This window comes from Pomacea canaliculata, linkage group LG3, assembly GCF_003073045.1.
Source record: "Pomacea canaliculata isolate SZHN2017 linkage group LG3, ASM307304v1, whole genome shotgun sequence".
In the NCBI taxonomy this organism is placed as follows: Eukaryota; Metazoa; Mollusca; class Gastropoda; order Architaenioglossa; family Ampullariidae; genus Pomacea; species Pomacea canaliculata.
This window is the reverse complement of record NC_037592.1, coordinates 36,536,274-36,558,009: the sequence shown is the minus strand read 5'-3', so window position 1 is coordinate 36,558,009 and position 21,736 is coordinate 36,536,274. Positions and strand designations below refer to the sequence as shown.

General features: G+C 40.0%; 1 protein-coding gene across 1 annotated transcript in view; it reads right to left on the bottom strand.

The window, feature by feature from the left end:
* Window positions 1-146: 146 nt before the first annotated feature.
* The window catches only part of LOC112559655 (protein Fe65 homolog), a 41,862-nt gene continuing 20,272 nt past the window's right edge, over window positions 147-21,736 (bottom strand). The window contains exons 7-19 of the mRNA XM_025230990.1: window positions 20,668-20,789; window positions 19,900-20,110; window positions 16,416-16,543; window positions 15,407-15,412; window positions 11,842-12,080; window positions 11,699-11,715; window positions 10,118-10,199; window positions 8,138-8,253; window positions 7,720-7,793; window positions 7,160-7,268; window positions 6,832-6,894; window positions 6,041-6,200; window positions 147-4,416 (exon numbers count right to left, since the gene is read on the bottom strand). Coding sequence (XP_025086775.1) covers window positions 6,090-6,200; window positions 6,832-6,894; window positions 7,160-7,268; window positions 7,720-7,793; window positions 8,138-8,253; window positions 10,118-10,199; window positions 11,699-11,715; window positions 11,842-12,080; window positions 15,407-15,412; window positions 16,416-16,543; window positions 19,900-20,110; window positions 20,668-20,789 — 1,278 coding nt within the window. The 3' untranslated portion in view covers window positions 147-4,416; window positions 6,041-6,089. The remainder of the gene's footprint in view (window positions 4,417-6,040; window positions 6,201-6,831; window positions 6,895-7,159; window positions 7,269-7,719; window positions 7,794-8,137; window positions 8,254-10,117; window positions 10,200-11,698; window positions 11,716-11,841; window positions 12,081-15,406; window positions 15,413-16,415; window positions 16,544-19,899; window positions 20,111-20,667; window positions 20,790-21,736) is intronic.

Below are 21,736 nucleotides of genomic sequence, written 5' to 3'. Positions count from 1 at the left end.
TTGTTTGAAAAACAGGACTGCGCAAATTTGAATCCATTTTTTCCCAGGAAATTATTCTCTGGGCTCTATGTGCCATTCATCACAAATTCTAAACGCAACTCTTTTGAGACTGCTTTTCATTCCCGAAAACAAGACAGGAATTAAAGTTTAGTTTGCATACATTTTATTTGTGTCTTTAAGTACGCCATCAAAAAGCCAAAGAAATCGATCGATATGGTGACAGTCAAGCCACAATATTTCACATGATTTGTTATCATCTGTGCAAAAAGAAGATGCACAGATGTCTGGCATTTTCTTTTTATTTGCAACATGTGCAGGAACAAAGATTGTGCAGTCATACTGTCATATTTTTTTTAGGTGGATTGGATTCTAATTTCATCAAATACAAAAGGTGAGAGGGATTAATTACAACAATAATTTCTTCTCTAAAAATGGCCTTAACCAGAATTTATGGTTAAGGGCTTTTCTGGATGTTCCATCAGTCAATTTGCAGGAACACCAAATCAGTTGTGCAAATGCAAAATGTTTGCATGTTGCCCTTTGCCAGAATATATGGGGGAAAAAAATCATAGATCATGTTTTATTTCTATACTGCGTATATTAGAAACCAATAAAGCATTCATGCAATATCACTTGGATTTTTATCACCAAAAAAATCTATGGGTACAACAATGGGATCTTTTTCAGTTGTGCTGCAACAAAAATAATTTAGTCCACAGCAGAATGCAGATTTAAAAAAACAAACTTTAAACCAGGTTCTAATCATATTAGAGCCTCCTTTTCTCACTATTAAGGTTATTCGTACCATGCCTGCTACAAACACTGCCGAATATGAAGTGGCAATGATGCACAGCTGCAGGATGTACAAACAAATGACAAACACTCCAAGCTGCACATTGTAAGCTGATGTGCTTTGGAAAAATCGCCTTTCAAACTCTCCTGGTAGAAGAATGTGATACAGGTACTTTAACTGTACAAAGCAAGCACAGTTTGTAGCTGCTGGTGAACTTAAATGTTTTAAATGCACACATATAAAGCTAAAATGTGGTACACAGATACAGAAAACTTAAAGAAAAGGACTGCAACAGTTTTTAATTATAAATCTGGGTCCCAAGTTTGTCCATGTGTCCAAAAAAAAAAAGCATATTTAAAAACTGGAACTAATGAAAGTAAGGGAACATTTACTACACTTCAAAGCAAGGCAATTATTTGTGAGATTTCAAACAGCCAACAGAAACGGTTCACCCCTGGTAGACGAGGGGAGTAATATCACCACAAAAACCTGTTTATCAACTGACCATTTTCTTTGCCAAAACCATCATACGTTACCATGAAGACTAGAAATGAAATCCCACATTGGAAATGCTCCTCTACCAATAGGATTACACCTGTGAACTAGTTCTTCGATGGTAGTTTTAAAATCCGCTGTGTCCTAAATGTCTCATTTCCTCTTTTCCATGACTACCACTATACACAAAGGACGGGAATGTGCAAACAAAATATTCCATAATCTTATAAACATTCATGACAACATTTTGAAACAGAAAATGAAGTAAAGGTATTGTGGTTTTGCTTAGAATGTTAATACTTTGAAGCCTAAAAACGAGATTTCAAGTGAGAACTGCACAGCAATATAGCCAGTAAACAACTTCAAAACTTTTATCATGGAACAGATGAAAAATTTGAATGGATATGGGAAAAAACTGAACCACTGCACCTTTAAGAATACATTCAAACTGATGCTGATATGTAACAAACATAATGCATTGTATTCTTGCTGATCAGTAAGCCAGAAAAATCCTTTTTTAAGATCACTGTTGCATATGCTTTTTTCTGTTAATATACACCCAATACTTGATATTTGATGTTAAATAGAAGCATTTAATATGGTATAAAAATGATCAAACTCTAAAACTTGAATGACAAATGCAAAAATTACCCTGTTTCAGCACCTCTGATGAAGTAAAACAGGTAATACGACATAAAATTAAAATTGTTAATATGATGCAGAGCACAGAGTTTTGTTATAATTTTCTTGTCACATCTTTAATAGTAGAGCCAAATAGTAACGATGTTGCTAAATGCGTCAACATAAGACAGCTGTAGAGGGACGATGTTCTTTGGCATGGGTGGGGGTCTAAATGAGGCGTTAAATGCTTGTTATATTGCACATCATATAACCTTACACTCTCCTGCACCAAGAGAGCAGCAAAAGGTCCCAATGTTTCATGCAGAAGCAGACACCGCACGCAAATGTCACAACCTGATTCATGAAATGTCATCAGTCGTGCAGGCTGCTAGGAACTTCCTTTTCTGCTATTCGGCTTTCAGAATACTCTTCCTCTAACTGGGATGAAACTTTGATGTTCACTCCAGCAGACTCCCTATTTCGAGAAAGATGAATTTCATCTGGCAGCTAATGACTAAATGTGAAGACAACAGGTTGAAATGCAGGCAATAGTCTCACTGCTGAGTCTTGTTGTCACAAATAGAGATAGCTTACCTCACTACAACCGCACATGATTGTAAAACACAGCAAAGTTACTCTGCACATAGAAAACATCAACTCTGCATTCTATTGGACAAAACAGGAATGCATTTTGCATGGTTCATCATGATGAATGCTAAGTAGAAGAGACATGAAAAGCACATCTGTATGTATAAAAATGTGATACAAAACACGACGAATTATAGAAGACTATATGCTAGACTTGCAAGCAACTTAAGGAATGGCAGCATATGCTGGTGCTATCTCTGTACAAACCACACACTTCATCACAAATGTTCTGCTGCTCAGTGAGTTGTGGCAGCCAGAAACAGCCTCATTTTCACAAAAACTAATGCCCTTCTGTACAAATGTCCTTCTGCTCTCAACGTTACCTGCTGTGCCACCTCTTAAAAAAAATGATTGTAACATAGGAGCTGTTGCATGTAACTTTTAGAAAATCAAATGCCATCGATAAACTATCACAGTGCGTGTTTTGGGCTTTAAAAAGCCACTACTTTTTTTACAAGCTATGTTCAATATGATACAAATGACTTTTTTACCCCTAGAACTAAAAGAGTTAATTATAAGCTGTAAGCAGTAAAATACTATTTTTAACAGGGCTATGAGTTAGTTTTAAACTGATAAATATCTCCTAAGATTACAGGCAGGTTGGTAACAAATCTTTTCCATGAAGTATAATGTATGTCTGAGACAGAGTAGATATAATAGCTACCTTACTGTCCAACATGATAACCTTCGTTAAATTTATAACAAATCCCTTATCCACATCTAACATTTCTGTCACCTTTCATGATGAGACCCCTCACATTCCACTGCCCCATTTTTTAATGGGAAAAATGTTTTTAGATCATTTATTTTACTGTGCTTTAGCAAAGATCAGCAAGCAGCACACACAAAACACCTTGATACATAAACTACTCATTTTCTTCTAAAAGACATGACATCCTATCCAGAATTTTAGATATAAAATAATTTGCAGGGGAAAAAATCCACCAATTTTTTTTTTCTATCCCTCACCATAAATCAATGTGTACAAAATACTGTACAGATGCCACCTCATTAAAAAAAGAAAAATCAATGTCTAAAATCCATGTATAAAACTAGGCATGATTACTAGGAAAGAAAGACATGAGTCCATAAGGTGTAAGACTACTAACTTGTGACTGTAATGGTGATTGGTGGTGGTGCTAACAGTGGTTAGCGGATAAATGGGTTATTCTGTAACATTTTCTTTTCGACTGGGTAACTAAAGTTGATAACCTTCACCACACAGTTCATGTCTTGAAATAAGCGCTAAAGCTATTGTCAACATGATCCTACATTTTTGCAAAACTGCTTAAACATCAAAATTAAGTACAAATGATCCATTTAAAATGAAAGCTGTAAAACTGACCAAAAATACAAAGGATCTTATGATACTAGAAGACAAATGGTTGTTCATCAAGTTTGCTACCTCCACAAGATTTAAACTCAAAATAACAAGCCACAACCAAGCTATTAATGCCTCCACAGGATAAATGAGCTATACATCTCAGTTGTTTTTTTTCTCTACACAGAGCAATGCGGGAGACATAGCTTTCTACATAGACCATTATAACACAAAGCCACAAGAAACTAAAAGAGCTGTCCAGCTATCCACAATCTAGAAAACAGAAGGCTGTCCAGCAGCTATGCATGTCTAAGCCCCCGTAAGCCTGCCGAAGACGGACAGGATGTAGAGTATCTCTTACAGGTCACTGCCTTGTTCATTGTTAAATGTCAAAGATGTGAATGTGCTTGCTCGGTGCCCATCTACAATTCTCTCCAAGTGTGCTTTGCAGTGTTGTGAAGACTTATTTGGGAGAGACAAGCTGGGCCACCGAGCCCCACACGCACTGCACGCTCTGCTTCAGGCTCTGACTCAACCGCTGCAACATACATCAGATTACAGATTACATGTACTGAAATAGCTCTGAGTCAACTGCTGCAACATACATCAGCTTACAGATTAGATAAAGCTATGTTTTGCATGCCTGCATATTTATTTATTAGGAAATACATGGCACGATACTGATGAAATAGTAAGTAGTTATCCCAAAGCATGCTATGTTGGTCTCTCAAAACCCCAAATATGTGTGCCAGAGGGCTTTTGCATATCCTAGATCTTTTTATTTTGCAACATTCAGTTATATACGAGTGTATTGAAATGTAGGCTTTATTTATCATGCATATGCATAGATGGAAATTTCTTTATGCTGGTGATTAAAATGACAGCCGATTATTACTTTAAACAGGGGAGAGGTGACGACATAAGATTGCGAAAAAAGGTTACATATATCTCTAAGCATTTACAAAATTTTCTACAAACATTTAAAACAATAATATCACACAGCAACATATGTCATGGCATGTAAAGCCATCGTAATTGCAGTGGAAGTGAAAGCCCTTTGAAAGTACAAGTAAAAGACAATCAGATGTAATAAAGGTAATCAAAGCACACACAACCCCAGAATAAAGAATAGTCATAAGGAGAAACTAGGATGCTTTACTAAACTAATGGACTCATCAGTTTGTAGTTTGCTAGAATGTTTGTAAAAAAAAATTTCAATTGATATTATCTGCTGTCCCACACTTCCTGACATCTCTCCATCACCCCACCCCCCACAGCCACCTCTCAAGGTTTAAAAAAAAAACAAGATTTGTTTTTGTTTCAAGGATCAACCAATCATAAAACTTTATCTCCAGCACAGTTTCAAGGGCAAGGCAGTGGTTTATGTGGAGATTTAAGAGTACAATAGATTTTCTCAGATAACTGTGAACATATCTAAAAGGCCAACTATTTTACAAATGAGAAGGTCATGGTTATGCCTAATTAACATATGATTGCAGTTATTAAACTGGGTGATGCCTTCACGACATAAATACATAGATGGTTATCCGTGAGGTCACAGTCAGATCCCTTTCTATCAACATCAACATTCGGTCTGAATCTCACAAACAGAAGGGGTTTGGGGGAAGGGGGATTTATTCACCGAACAATTTAAATGTTTAATATCTTGTAGGGAACTAAGCACAGTCACCTGGAATTAAGCAACTGTCTGGCTAGTCTATAACAATAAACCTTTAAAACCATCTATACCTACAACACAATAAGATTAAATAAGGAAAAAACATCACAAACAGGCCAATACCACCCTCATTACCTTCACCACCATCTTAATTCACTACAAGCAGGACACGCCTGTCTCTACATTTGTACAACCGGTTCACCCAGGCACTTACCACTCTTAAAGATTAACACTTATCAAAACCAAATGAACTGCTTAGTATGTTCTTCTTGTGCAAGCAGAGGTCATCAGCAAAGTTTGTAAGTTTATACCGTGAAGAAATGTTACGACCAAACAAACCAAGCAGCTTGCTCCATACTGCATTGCAATGACAATGATCAGATGTTAAAAAGGCAAAGTTATGCAATAAATGAAATGGAAAACATTTTTGAGTTTTTCAAGCAGAAGCAGGTGAAGGCAATAACACCATGGGCCATGATACTACCTGTGAATGCACGCTTACTGTTCAGCTGTGTTCCTAGGTGAGGCCTGGGTCAGGAGTTACTGCTACTGGGAGCAGCAGCCTTGTTCTTTATCAAGCCAAATATAGTCTGTACACCCTGCATGCTTGCCTTCACACCTGCCTTCAACATGGCGCTCACACTCTTGAACACCATGGCAGACCACAAATAGGGAACAAGCAAAATAAAAATAAACAAATAAACACAGCAAATGTTTTCCTGCCCATATAATCTCTACAGTTTTTTTTTTTTTTTTTTTTGTAAAATAATCTGCACAGAGCCACAGTAAAATGTTTACTCTGTAAAAGTGCTATGACATCAAAGACTTATGGTGTGCAGCATGGAAAAACTTAAATTTGATGGGACAAAAATATTAGGTGTTTATTGTGGGTTGTGTAGCTGGTGACGACCGATACGATGCTTTGATCATATATTGTGCTGTCTCTGAACTATCACATCTACTATCCTTCATCAAACATCAAACAGGGTGACAAGAAATAAGCATGCTACACCAACCATGAAAAGTGAATCATATGAAAAAGACTTCAAACTTCAAACATAAACACCTTGCTAACAGAAAAAAAGCAGTTTGTAAGGTTTACATTGTGCATGTATTTAAAAGAAATCAAAACTAATACTTTCTTCAATGATGAAAAGTAGCAGACCACTAAAAGAAAATTAACAACAGTCAGTAAGATTTTCAAATTACAGACCAGACCAAACAACATGATAGTGACAAAGACTTTGTGGCTAACACACAGTCACCCTCGCTCACCTTGCCATTGTGTGTTGGCTTGGTCGTCTGTGGATGTGCATCCAAACACTTCTGATAGCGCAGCTAGCATAAGAAGTAAAATCCGCCAGTCATCATCCCTAGCTTTATTGTGTATCATCCCTACATAAACTTGCTAGTGCTCCTAGCATGTAAATTGATTGTTAATTTACAAATTCTCTTTCGACTTTATTTTATTTTTAGATATGTAAAGCAGAGATCAAGATATTGTGAAGGACTTTCAAATTCAATATTAAATAACAGGCCCATGCACACAAACACACTCCTCTTGCTGTCTCCCTCTTTCTGTATTAAACAAAAAAAGACAAACCTTGCAAGCTGCTTCAATGGTCTTGCACAGGGGCCCAGCAGATGGCTCACAATGGAACACATGGGCCAGGAACTTGTTCTGGGCCGTGTGCATGATAAATGCACACAATCTAAACAAAATACAAGGTGTCAGCAATACCTTCTTTGTCTCGCAAGTAACATTTCATTGGAATGCCAAATGTCTTAGTTACTAAACCCATTTATCGATAATATACTTTTATGAATACTTCATCATAAAAGACAAATGTCTTTATAAAATCCATGACTTAATAATAATAATGGTCCAAAATATTCTTGCTGTATTTTTTGACAGCAGATAGCCCTAACAGCAATTGGTTGTTTAATCTGCTAGCTTTTATTTAAAATGCTGGAAAGTGTCTACTATAGGAGAAAACTTCACATAAGAAGGTGCAACAACTATCTGTAGTAGTTTGAAAAACACAACATAAAACTATGCGAGGAAACCAAGAAAAATATGGATATTCTTAGACATCCTTTTGGATAAAGTATCCAGAGACATAGTAAACATTCAGTAACTGAGCAATAAAATAAAACACTCACTTGACACTGCTGACTGAGATACCCATGAAGGACATAAAGCGTACCCGGCACTCCTCCAAGATGTTGTCAGGGTTCTAGAGGGACAATAAATCATTACAAACCTATTAAGTAAAGGCTGTATTTTTATCAGAATATTATGTGCTCAAAGGCAGAATGCTAAATGATGCATACTTTTTTTTAAATAATGGTGAACAGAATCTACCAATACATTACAAGACAGTCATTAATGATAACTAATATGATAATAATTTGCCAATACCTATTATAGGGCTTCATATAAAACAGGTGAGACTTTCTGGTTGTAATAACAATAAACCAATTCCAATAAGATTTCACAAAGAGGTAACGGCAAACAGACAGCTTATTTTATTCTGCAAACCTCCCCCTCCCCCCAAAAAATAAGGAATAGCTCACTTACCCCATGCTCTGTTATTGTTATTGTGGATGGAGCAACAGCCACATTGACGAAGGTCCACTTTTCGGGTGGCATATGGTAGTACATCCAGTCTATGGCCTCGTTCAAAACATCCACACCTGAGTTATTAAAAGCCGTAAGTTTATTCCTTATCACTAGTGCCAGCGATGTTATCAATGCATCCATGAAGATTACTGGAAACACTTATTTTTGGAGAAAATCAACCAACTAGGAAATTCTTCGTTCTCCAAAACTATTAAAGCATGTGCCTTAAGAACCAAAAAGTATTGATATAACGTTTAAAGAAAAAGACTAGAGTTTAAATAATATCCACTAACATTGTGAATATTTTATGCTCGAAAATTTCAGGCTGCAAAAGAATTGCTTATTTCCAATTCCATTTACAAAACAGCTATGAATGAGTTCATGAAGGCTGCCATGTTTGTTTTCTTTGAAGAAAGGAAACAAATTGACCATAATTTGTAGCATTACAATTTGAAAAGAAAAAAGGTGGAGCGATGCTGAGTGACTTAACTGTTACTGGTTAGCTGGTTTAATTTATAGCTTGCAGTCTTCGTGAATGAATGAGTGGGCAGCTTGCAATCTGCAGGAAGGCAAAGGCAAAGGGATATAAACACATAATTTAAACGAAGGGTGTAACACCCTGGCAGTTCTTACCAGTTTAGATTAGTTACTTTTCAAGTATTGATAATTTATGGTATGGCTTGTATTTTTTGTAGATTTGTGAGGACATAAATTGTTATGTTGATTGATCCCAGTTACCTGTAGCCTGTTCCTTGTTCCTCCCCTGCATCACTTATGCAACCTTCACCTCTCCGTCCAGCCTGCTCAGCCTAAGTATCACAGACAAGGTTGCCTAACCCATAGCATAACCTGGGTATTTAGGGCCTATGGTTTCTAGGCCAGGCAGAGTAGGATTGGGGACACACATGTAAAAGCTCCCACATGCACTGACATCCGCTAGTTTGCCCATACACACACACAGTACGCATGGTGGTGACATTACTTTGGGCATTATTGGATTGGACTGGAGAGCAAACTTGGGCTGGGGTGCCAGGTCACCTTGTGTGTGGGAGATAAAGGGGGCCATGTGACAAGAGAGGAAAGAGGGTTCAATGGAAAAAGAAATATAATTGGAGTTGGAGGTTTTGGTCTCCCTTTTTTAAGATTCATTCATTCAGGCAAGTTCTGAGTCAGTCACGCTGCCAAATGCCTCTAATATAATTTTAAGATTTATGTGGACCTAGGAAGAGAAGCATTGTTACTATCATATGACTCACTATTTCAGAAAATAAATCACCAGCTTATCCTACAAAGAAGAAGTCCTCCTTAGTGTTAGTTTTTTGGTAGACTGGCCCACCTCAGCATAGCCATGAAGGGAGTTGTTATGTTGGTTCCATAGAGGTCTCCATTAATTTAATGTCACCTTGAGAAAGCAGTGTGCAAATGGGACACTCACTTTCTTATATGCCAGAATCCTTTGCTTATCTATTAGTCTATGCATTTTTGTTGGTCTGGTTGAGTCTACTAGACCTAGCTCTTTATCACCGTATTAGCAGTAGGAAATTGTAAGGCAGAATCTAGATCAATACTGCCAAGCGTTCTGATAATTGTACTAGTAAGACTAATGCATACTCCATAGCCTCCTTTCCCACAGGAAGCCACAATAAAACATAGCAACCTTCACGAGCCATCCTGGAGTTACATTAGTAAGTATTACTGTAAGTAAATGATTTTTTTGCAACCTGAAGTCTTGAGTGGAAATAATTCACAATGTCAGTATATATTTTTTAAAACCCAATTTATTAGTGGATATGCCATACTGTTTACTTGATTTATTTGTATTTCGTTCTACCAGTCAAACTGTTTGATGGATATGTTTACTTAATAAATGACTCCCAACCTCTTTAAAATCTGGATACATCATGACATAATGACTAATAAATTTATGTAAACACTTACCTGTGGGTCGAATCACTTCATGCGAACCCAGGTAATGACATCGCAGTACCTTGCGGGGTTCCTCCATTGGGGTGGGAAAGAGCTATCTGCAAAACAAAACAAGAATAGATGCATTTTTTCAAATCATAGTAAAGGCAGCTGGAAGAATAAAAACTGTTTATCTCACATAGCCTACCTGCAACCAGCACATTTCATCAACACATCTTCTGCTTATAATCCCTTGCACAGTGCATGTGGCATAATAATAGACTTGAAAGGGCATGGATGGAGATGAAAAACAGAGTGGTAAGCAGAAGAGTTCACTTATTTTGGAAAGAATGAAGATACATCTAAGAGAATAGGCCAGAAAATTCCAAATGGTATACATACTGTTTTTATGTACACATTTATACATACTTCAGTTTATCAGCATCAGACAACTGTACATGGGTAGTATCTTTTATGAAAGCCTCTCTCAGTTTGTGGCTTTTTTATTATCAGCCTTCCAAAGGCTTACAAATATCTCAGGTAACCCTGTTCTACAGTAAAATCTAATTATCAAATGAATCATGGGGCATAACTGGTCGCTATGACTGTCATATGAAATTTCTTTTCAAAGAGTTGAGAAACATTTCTCACACACTGCAAATCATTTTATTTTGCATCTTGTGTTTTGTAACTTGTAAAATACGTTGATAAGAAAAGATAATCAAATTAAATTTTGATTGCACTGTAAGACATAACAACAACTATTAAGGTATAAATCTGAATACTTTCCTACTAAATATATTTAGAAAATAACACTTCATTCAACACAGCATGACCTCATAATTGTGTTTCAAGAATTGGGCTGAAGGAGTGCAAAGGTATAAACAAAATTTGCATTATGAACATTTAAACAACTTCAATTTGATGACAAGTAGGCACCTGAATATTCACAAACACCATGACAACCACACCATCAAGAGACACTACTTCCTTTGACATGATCAGCAGGGATAAATGATGCACAACATGGTGGTCCATTTGTCCACTTCCTTAGACTCAAGTGTTTTTACAAGATACAACTTCAAAACATGTGCTTTCAAGGTGTGAACAGAAAAACCCTGACAGGATGAATAGGTACACAGCATCACCATGCATGTACAGTAAGTGAAAGACCACATGTCGTGCAATGTACAAGATGTATAAAAGATGATTTCTCAATCACAAGGGATACAAGCAAGTAGAGCAAAAGGGAGGAAAATATAGGAAGACAGCCGTGCAGTCTTGTAAGATGAACACAGTGTTAACTAAAAGGAATTTTTCCATCATCTTGATCTTTGTTAACTTCCCAACCATTGGTTGAAAGAAAAACCACACTTCTGTGGTTAAAGAATGTGTAAGCGTGCAATGCAGCAAAAACATGGGTCGATGGACGTGATGGCATACATGTGCACACATTAACAGGAACAGAAAATAACTGGGTATCAAGTACCTGACAGCATGTTTGTAAAAGACAACAGCAAGACAGGAGACAAAATGTGAACGACACAAGTGGAGGAACAGGTAGGAGAGATGGTACAGGTGTGTCTCATCATGATCGACATTCAAATGGCATACCTGCACCAAATCAAAACCTGCAAACAGGAGATACACAACAAAAGAGGAAAAACAGCAGAAGGACTAAGGTGGTGCTGCAGTGGAAATGCTAAGTGACAACCAAAAACAGATCTGCTGAAATGACGCCTGATGAATGATCTCACTGTTAAAGAGGGAGGATGGGGGAGTGGACCCTGGGGGCTGACCCAGCTTCTCCAAGTTGGGCAAGTCAGTTGGTCTGCGCTGAGTGGTGGGATGGGCTGGCTGCAGGCCTCTCTCCTGCATGATACGCTTGCAGATGTCACGCAGTGTGTTGGCAATCTGACGTGCAGGAGTGTCACACTGGAATACGTGACACATGTGCATGCGTGTCATGCGGTCACGTGCTACGTAGGCAAAGTCCCTGCAAATAATATCAAACATCTTTCAATATTTATTCACCTGGACCAATACCAACAACTTCTATCATACAAAATGGAAAGGATAGGACAGTCATGTTAAAACACAACTAACACAAACAAACTAAATACAAAAACTTCTCTTGATACAAAAAAAAAAATCAGAAAACAACCAAGAAGTTTTAAAAGCAGAGTTTGGAAATTCATTATATGGAATCTAGAATCTTCTTAAAACAATCGCTGCATCCAGCTGTTTATAAAGTAACAAATAACTATGAATTGCTTTATTAAATTCCAAAAAGGTTAAAGTATTAAAGCTTAAAAAACAAGTCTTTCCCTATTGAACTAACAGAAATTTGTAACACATGAATTATGCTTCTTGATTCGACACAAGGAGGAGGTTGTAAAAGGATGAGAACAATAGGTTGTGAACACAATATAGCTTAACTCTTGCAATGGCTTATCTCCAAACAAGTAGTGTGCAGCACCTGGCACAGATGCCAAATAAGAGTGAACCAAGCCCCACAAACATCATCAAAAGCACCAAAAGCATCTACTGAATGTTGATGGAAAAGTTAGAAGAGAACTGTATGGGCACAGACAAGGTAATGCTGCTAATCAAAGTACTACCCAGGGTGTCAACTAAACATTATAAACTACAGAGGTTAAGACATGCTACAAAACATTACTGGAAAATGTGTGTGAAATAAAAGTTGGTGTTCAGATCATGAGCAGGTACAGATGAAAGAAATACAGTATTATCTATTACTATCATATAGGCCAAACTTCCACTGTCAGGTAGGAAAGAATGGCTTGACCCCAGGAGAGGTAGGTGAGGGTACTTGTCAGGCCAGAGGGAAACAAGTAGCAAAAAACCACCAGTAGGGTTACTGGCAACGTGTGCTCCTTACCTCCCTCCTCAAGCTCCAACCAATCTTTTCCACCACGAAGTAGAAGGTTGGCCTTTAAACTATCAACCCTAAAGCAGCTGCATAAAACCAAATGTGTAAAGCAGAAACATGTCTGAACAGACCAAACTATTAACTATGACAAATTGCCTCAACAGCTTATATGCTTCGGATACATCCATCTTTCAAATACCTGAAAGACCATGAAATACTTTGCTGAAATGACGGAAGTTTACTGGATGAATCAGCTTCCTACAATACTGACTGGAGCTGGTAAAATCAATACCACGCCATCCAGTGCAGTCTAATTCTATTTGTCTCCCAGTCATGGCCAAACCAGTTTACTGCAGCCTTTCCAGGACAATATTTCATCAAATGCACCACTTCATCCTTCTACACATCTATTTCCTGATCATCAAGCACAGACAAGATCGGTCTAATGCGAACCTGAGGTGATAAGCAAATAATGTCAGTTTTAGTATCAAGTATAGGTTTTAACATAGTCTGATCCCCAGAGGTGATTTTTTTCGTGCATACTGCTGCGTAGTACAGGGGAGAATGATAAGGCGGCTAACACTGAGGAATGTCACCAGCACTTTGTACTGACTGATCAAGTATGTGTGTGTGCGTGTAAGATTTTCATTTATCACAACCAACACAAAATCCTTGTTTCATTGTGTTTGGGAATAGAAGGTGTTATCTGCCTGTGTCATAACCTACATTTTTTTTTTCTCCCTCTCTCTTCAATCACCCCGTTGACTCCCCATGATGACCATATGGTATTCTATTTTTATATATCTTTAGTTGGGGGGACCCCACAAGATCATGAATTCAGTACCAGGACAGTGTTTGAAATCGACAACTAAAGTGACGATTTACCCCTGTTTCACCACAAAGTGTCCTGAGTAAGAATGGCATCTTATACAGGTTTTTAGCACAACAGTCAAGTGCCAAGATATTGGTCAAGCACTGTAATAAAACTGAGGAACACTATGTTTGAGCACACAGCAGTTCAAGTGCTGAGATGCCCTTGTAAATAAAACTGCTGTGTTTAATATCAGATAAAGCACAATAGCTTCACAAACAGCTGAAGACAGTTTTCTGGAAAAACGGAAACTATCAGAAAGATTCCTATGCAGTCAGTACCAGCAAACAATCAAGACTTTTCAGTGCAGGAATCTTTTCCCCACATCTCCCCTCCCACGCTCTTGACAGGAATATTGATAGATTTTTGCAGTAGATGATATTTTCCACCAGTGCACCATGTCATTTTGCCTTTAAAATCTATGCCAGTATAAAACAAAATAGACCACTTACGTGCATAAAATGGCCCATTAAGGGTCAAATTGCAATGGGCCCAGCAGAAGTTTGCACTTAAATTAGCATTTCCATGTCCTTTCTGAATTTTTTAGCATCAAACACATGTAAATGACTTCTGATAAGGCTTCTCTCTCGACTGGGTTATGCCCAGTGCATGCACAAATTACAGAAACAATCAGCTCAAGATTATGAAAACAGGATCAAGCCACAAAACACTGTGCACACTGACACTGCACGAGATGATATGGAAGATCCCCTATGGGACTCAATAAGTGAGGACAAGACACCCTCCTTCATTTATTTAGCTTCCGGTGAAGGATGGCAATGTCACTGCAGCAAAACATCCTCATGTTAATGTTCCCTACATCACCACCTTTCCACCAAACCTTCGACCATCTCACACAACTATTAATCTCACTTCAATGTACACTTAGCTGAAATAAAATCTCATGTACTCAAAGCACATAAAATAATTAAGCATCTACCGTTACAAACAAAACAAGCTAACATTTTTCACTAAATAAAACAAAAACAAAAAAACCCCACCAATATTCTAATCATCACAACACTATACAAACTGGGTTTCATTCCAACCATTCCTCTAAACACAGAATCACTTGGGCCATAGCCGGCTTCACATAAAAACACGCCTATAAAACAAATGACCACAAAGCTCCATACCACACGTTAATGCTGCCTCTGGCAGTTTACCACTTGCACGCACACTTACACATAAAGCACAAAACATCAGCCAGACATCTCTAGATGGTAAAAGATTGACGACAGCTCTACAAACTAAACTTTACAACTATTGATAACAGAGAGTATTGGTGCAAGTGATCAAACAAAAAACAAAAAAATAGAGGTGCAATCGGTATAAACATCATGGTCAAAAATGCTTGTCACATGAAGTCTTTAGGAAGTGAGGAAATGGGCTGTGCATCAAAAATGAAAGTACTGAATTCATGTGCAAGGAGAATTAGTACTCTCATTTTACATGCAGGCAGACCACTCCTCTGAAGCTATGTCTCAATTAACAATAAACTGACACAGAACGAGGAAAGCTACCAAGACAAATAAATGCAGGAAGGGAAGCAGGTTACCTCTCCCTGAATAATTAGGAAGGCAAGACAGCAAGATAAAGAAGAAAACAAAAGGTAAGCACTGAAATCAATATGAAAGATTTCTGGTTTAAATCAGATCAGGGTAACAACAGAACGACATCTGTGTGCTCTGCCAAGTCCCATCTAGACAGGGACACCCATCTCTGGAATATTTTTTATAAATAAAACTAGAATATTATTTTTTTTCAATTAAGTAAATCTTTCAGTTTCCACTGGTCCAACAAGAACAAAACAACAAGCGATAAATACAATTCATATCCTTTCATCAATAATCCCTTTTATTTCATGGGTCACTTAAGTTCTGAAAGCGAATTCCACAACTCGTCAATGACAATTTTACCCCTGAATATTTCAGTATTATTACTGACAGCGAGATATTTCTGGCAGGTGGTTGAGCACATCTGCATACAAGAAATGGAGATGTTTGAAATACACCAAAAGCAGTGAGGTGACAGTCTAGAAGTATGTGGCAGGTTTGCTGTGCAGTAGCACCAGCCTCTGAAAGCACTAATGGTGCTGGGTAGTATGTGCCCAAATGGGGGAAAATATATATATAAAAAAAAATAATAAAAAAATAATAAAAATTAACTTGTTTCTGGTTAGTATCTATCACATCATGTGGGATAGTATGCGCAGATCTTTGCTATAAAAATAAATATCACTTTCAGAATACTGACGGTCCTCTCCACCACCACCCCTCACTCCCACCCCCTACCACAATCGTCCCATGTAGAATATTAGACGATGTTTAACTTGATCCTGCTCATTTTTATTTGGGGCAGTCTATTGGAAATCCGTGACCTATGAGTTCCATGCACATTATATCAGAACAGAACGCCATGCTCTTTTTTCCAAAAGAATGAATGCACACACGTTTGAGTGCACGCCTGCATGCACTTGTATATGGATGCATGCATGCATTTTGGGTGTAGGCACCTGGACATTTATCCCGTTGAATCATCTACGCTGTGCTGTAAGAATCACTCACCTGCCGTTGTCTCGACCAACACCCCACACCCGGATGGAATGGATAGGCTGGGAATTCAGCAGAGTACCATCGCTGGGGTCTAGAAGGCGAAGACTGCTGCTGTCAATATCCATGTACAGATCCTTGCCCTAGTCACACAAGACATAGGAAACTCAGTTATTCCCTTTACACGAAATGCGACAAGCTCTACAGATATCTGGCACTTTATTGTTAACATACTGCTGCTATCAGTGTCATGTTTTCAAGCTCTTCTGTTATCCTGATTGACATCTTGCTCCTGGACGATGTGCTATATCACCAGGTCTTCTGAGGTTAATAAAGTGATCTTCATGGTCCAGCACACAAAAGATTGCCTGATGAAATTGTGGCTTAATTTTTAAGAATACAATGACAGTCACAGAGGTTATTTGAAAATGATCCTCGCTGCAAGCAAAGGATTAAGGCAGAATGTTTGCAATGCCTGACTAGGAAATACTGCAATATAACACTGCAAAACTGAAATACAATTATAGAACATTTTTTAAAAAGAGAATAAAAACAGACTGGTAAGGCTAACAGCATTTTAACAAATGATGATATTAGAAGTGGAATATGTATAAATTACATCTAAGATAAAACTTGCTCTCGGTTAATCTAAAACCATTGAGATTATCAATGTCACAACCCAAATAAATAAGAAATGATGGCAGTTCCTTTACTTTGGTCACATATACAGAAATAAATAACTGAACAATGATGGTAGTCAACTCACTTCTGTGATGTGAGATCAGCTTCAATATTATGACTGTTGAAACTGACAGATATCCCATGGCTGTGAAATGTAATCATCTTAGTTTTTCCCCATTGCCTGTTGGGTTTTTAACATAGCACTTTAATCCTTTATTCCCCTACTCCTTTGAACATGCCAGGGGCCTGGCATATAGTCGTGACAGGTCTGCCCTTGGGAAACTAATGGTCCCTCCTTCTAGGCTGAAGGAAAGGCATATTGAGTCTGTCAGTCAGAAAATCGTCCATTTGTAAGAGAATTACAGGCATGTCAGAACTGTCATTTCAGGGCACTGCTTGGGCCCCCAGAGCAGCCTGCAATCAATAGACGAAAAAGACCATGATTTCTTTTTAAAATCCCTTACCAACCCTCCCAGCTTTCAAATGCAGGCATGCCATTTTGGAAACATGGCCATCAGAGCAGAAAACTCCTACAGGTCATGACTTCTTTTTTTGAATCTATGATCAACAATCTGACTCCTACTAACAAGAAAAAGCAAACATATTCATAATGGGCAACTTTGTGGCTTAAGTGCTCATTGGTCAGTCTGTTTAGCTCTCCTGCTTGGAGTAAGAGTGCCAAATGATGAATCCAATCCACAAGCCATTTTAATGTTTGTAGGTTTACCTAAGCCAGCGGTCTGATTTTTTACAAAGGTGCTTCTGCAGTCTGGTGGTAATGTCTTGGTCAGGAGAGATACATAGCCTGTAGTCTGAAGCCTGTACAGCAGGCATCATCATGACATCAGCTATGTCCTGAGGTCACACACCGTCCTTGACAGCAGCAGCTCTGACATCTATACCTACATTTTACCTCCGAACTTTCACGTAAACACAAACTCGCTCCTGCTGACTTTGTGACCTAGTAGTCAGCCTCTTTAAAATCGTTACCTTGACTTGAGTGATATAACCTAAGTACAAGTTACCTTGACTTGTGCATGACAACAATATTTAGTGTCAAGAAACGTTCAATTCCGCCAAGCCCATTCCCATTCTCTCCAATTTACTACTGACATACTGTAGCAGAAATAAGCCTTTTGAGGGAGGGAGGGGACAAAAATCAGATTCCGGGCTTTCTGTGTTAGTTGCACTCTTCGAACTGTAGGAACCTGGTGAGTTGACAGGTTGGCCGATGATGTCATCCCATTCACATCCTTAGAGCCGGCCAACAGCGGTGCCTGCCTGCAATCCCACCCCGCCCGCTTACCCTTTCATATCGGTCGCCGCCTGTGCAGAGAGCTCGAACCTTGCCGTTCGTTCTCCCTCAATGGCGGTGGGGTGAGAGGACCTCCCCCCAACTCTGCACCCTAGGTGCTGCACCGTCTGGCTGAACGCTTTGATGAAGCTTCTGGTCGGTGATCGCGAAAGGGGAGGGGCAAGGGGAGTGGGTGGGCCAGCCACTCGTGCGACATTGGGCCTGCCCGGCGGGTGCCCCAGGCCGACCGTAATACCGGCCGCCAAACTCGCTTTGACCCGAAATCTATCGTGCTGCGCGAGAGTGCCTCCCCTCCCCGACCCACCCTCTCTCTCTCTTGAGACGCGTCTGTCCTTCATCTGATCTCGTTTCCATCAGCCCCCTCTCATCGGCCGGCCCGCCAGAAAGTAATTGGAATAAAAGCTCGCAAAGGACTACCTCTTTAAGTATATTTATTCCTTGTCTAGCCGCGTTTAACTTCAGCAGTAACGTATTATCCGCAGCCGTAAGACCGACCAAGTTGTAAGCTGTGGAGCTGGGTGGCGGTAAGCGGGTGGTGTGAGAGCGTGCATGCGCGGCGGGACAGCGACGAGAAGAGTGACAGATCCTGATTGTGTCAACTCCCTCGTTCCCGGCTCCCCTAATCGAATCTGAGACTGCAGTAATAATATCACTTTGTTAGGGGAATGCTTTTTTCCCCGCATTAGGGTCCTGCCCTTCATTCCGCCTCTACAAGGGGTTGACAGTAATGGATCTTTGCTTGACACCAGCCCAGCTTCGAGGGCCGAACGGCAGAATTCGTTTGATGATCTCCCGAAATGGGAAAAGTATGAAGTCTTGATGCAGAATCTTATCGGTGCCGTGACTTGGAGGTCCACAACACCAAGTGCCGTGCAAGCCACGGACAGTGAGTGGAGAAACAATGGGACGATGTCCAGATAGCATCCATTCACGCGTGACATCCTTCCGTACTCATTTGGTGCATACCTTTCTGCTACAGTTCCTATTTAGGCGCTTCTTTCTCTCTCACACACACAATCCGAAAGGGTAGCGTAGCCATTAGAGTAGCCCTATATATAGTACAGAATACTTGGGGATGAGATCTCCATGACTAGGTACACCACATAAGGTTACGCAGTGCAGAATGCCGAAATCTTGTTTTACTTGCTGTTGACCCCGAATAAAGATGAAGCGATGTACAGCCTCCTAATGTCAATATGAATGTAACCAGCAAATAGATATAGGCCAGATGGCCTTCTAAAAAGCGAATAAAGCTCGCTCTCTCTTTCACACAGCGAGAAATGGAATTCGGTAGTTCTGCTTTGACCATAAAACTTTGTTCAAAATTTTCTTTTTTCATTATTAGCTAGCTGTTTATTTTGGCCTTCGTTTTGTGTGTGTGTGATTTTGTTTTTGTTTGTAAGCCCCATAAAAGTTCTTGATATATAGAAAAGAAGAATTTTCAAGTTACATCTCCTTGTCAGTCTCTCCCAAGTACCCAATAGGTTGACAACGTTTTCTTACATCGCCCCAACGTCCGACGGCGTCGTTGATGTCGTTGCGGCCCAGCGACAAGTCGACGATGCACTTGTTGACGGCCTTGCTGCTGCGCTCCGGGGTCAGGTCCTCCTCCGCGATGCGCACCCAGCCCAGGGAGCGCACGGCGAAACGGATTGCGCCTTCCCCGCGCACGTCACTTTCCGGGTCCACTAGGCGGCGCTCGGGTTGCGACACCCTGTGACAGACAACAAACAAGCGCTGCAGACCCGTTCACATGCACCGACAGCAGGCGAGGAGGTGGAGGCCGGAGGAAGGGGGATCAATGTCTGGTGGTCTTCAGACATCGCGGGAAAAGATAACGATCTGCACCAATAAGGGACTTCAATGTTGCCGTAAAAACAAGAAAGTCTGGAGAAAAATGTTTTATTTTCCCTCCTGGAAATAAATTCTTCCTGTGGACTACAAAACTAGGGAGGCAAAAATCATAAAATAGTTAATGGATACGGTCTTCCTATTTCTAAAAAACATCAATAATACGTTTAGATGCAGTATATTGGGCAATTGGAAGCTGGTCTACAGTTTTATTAACGTATATGTCAAGAAAAATTACTTTCCACAAAGCCAAGAAATATGGAATATGCAAAAGGGAGAAATACTTGCTTATTTATGTGAAATTTTTTTTTTACGGGGAAGCGCATGATGGCAGAAGACCTGTGCCCGAGGGAAGGAGGTAAACAGTAAATTATGGTCAAGGTAAGGGCGGTGGGAGGACAGAGGATATGTGGAACTTACAGAGACTGAAGAGACTTGGCTGCATACTGAAGAGCATGCCCTTCGAACTCCTGCAGATGGCGCTCTGTGTTAGACGTAACACTGGTAGGGGTCGAGGGCACAGAACTTGCCGTCTGCGAACTCTGCACACACACACACAGAATTCTCAAAATTTAAAGACATATTTCGCCACGTCTGTTTTTAAACCTTCAAACACTTTAACAAAACTGCACGAAAGACTTCGTTTTTACATGGCAGTTAAATTAAAAACTTTTTCAACCTTGGTCAAACTTTCGTCAACATTTGTGGAATTAAGAGGGATTATTAAACCAAACAGCAAGCATCGCACATCTGACCACACACCTCCCACCTCCCCCATGCACACACCGAGAAAAGAGAGGACAAGAGAAAGAGGTGCCAGAGGGAAACAGGAAGAAACTTCTAAGGGTCTTGCCCGACATTCTTCAGCACTGCTGACAGAGACATAAGTTGCTACAACTTAGGTCTATTCTCGTGACGTGTCGTTACCATAACAACGACCCATCACAAGCCCGCCGTGACTTTCAGGTTCCTGCTCGTTTTGGGGTCTGCCACTGAGAACGGTTCTTTCCCGCTTCCTCACCTTCTCCTCCTTCCCTCCCTGCCACCCCCTATAACTTGGTCTCCGCTGACCACCCTGAAATGGGCTGGCGGCCCTGAGCTCCGGCCCCTAAATCTCCTCAGCACACAGCCTGGCAAGCAGTTTGCCAAACGCGAGGCAGGGGCTTATTATAGCGGCTCAGACACGTTACCCACGCTTCAATAGCTGGAAATGGCTCCACTCGCTCTCTGCCTCTTGTCTCAAAATATGGCTCCGTGCTTAATATTTCAATCGCAGTTGCGGCGTTTTTATCTCCTAGCAGGCTATTACATTTGCCCAGCCATTCCAAGTCGCTTCTGTTTCTCGGCCCCGTCTCCTCAGACCGTCAACGCCCAGTGGCCAGATGGGGTGTGGGGAGAGTCGAGCGTATGACAGGAACGGAGGGCAAGATGGGGGGGGGGGATGCTGAGGAGGAGGTAAGTGGGCAGGAACGGGGGTGGCGGGGTGAAG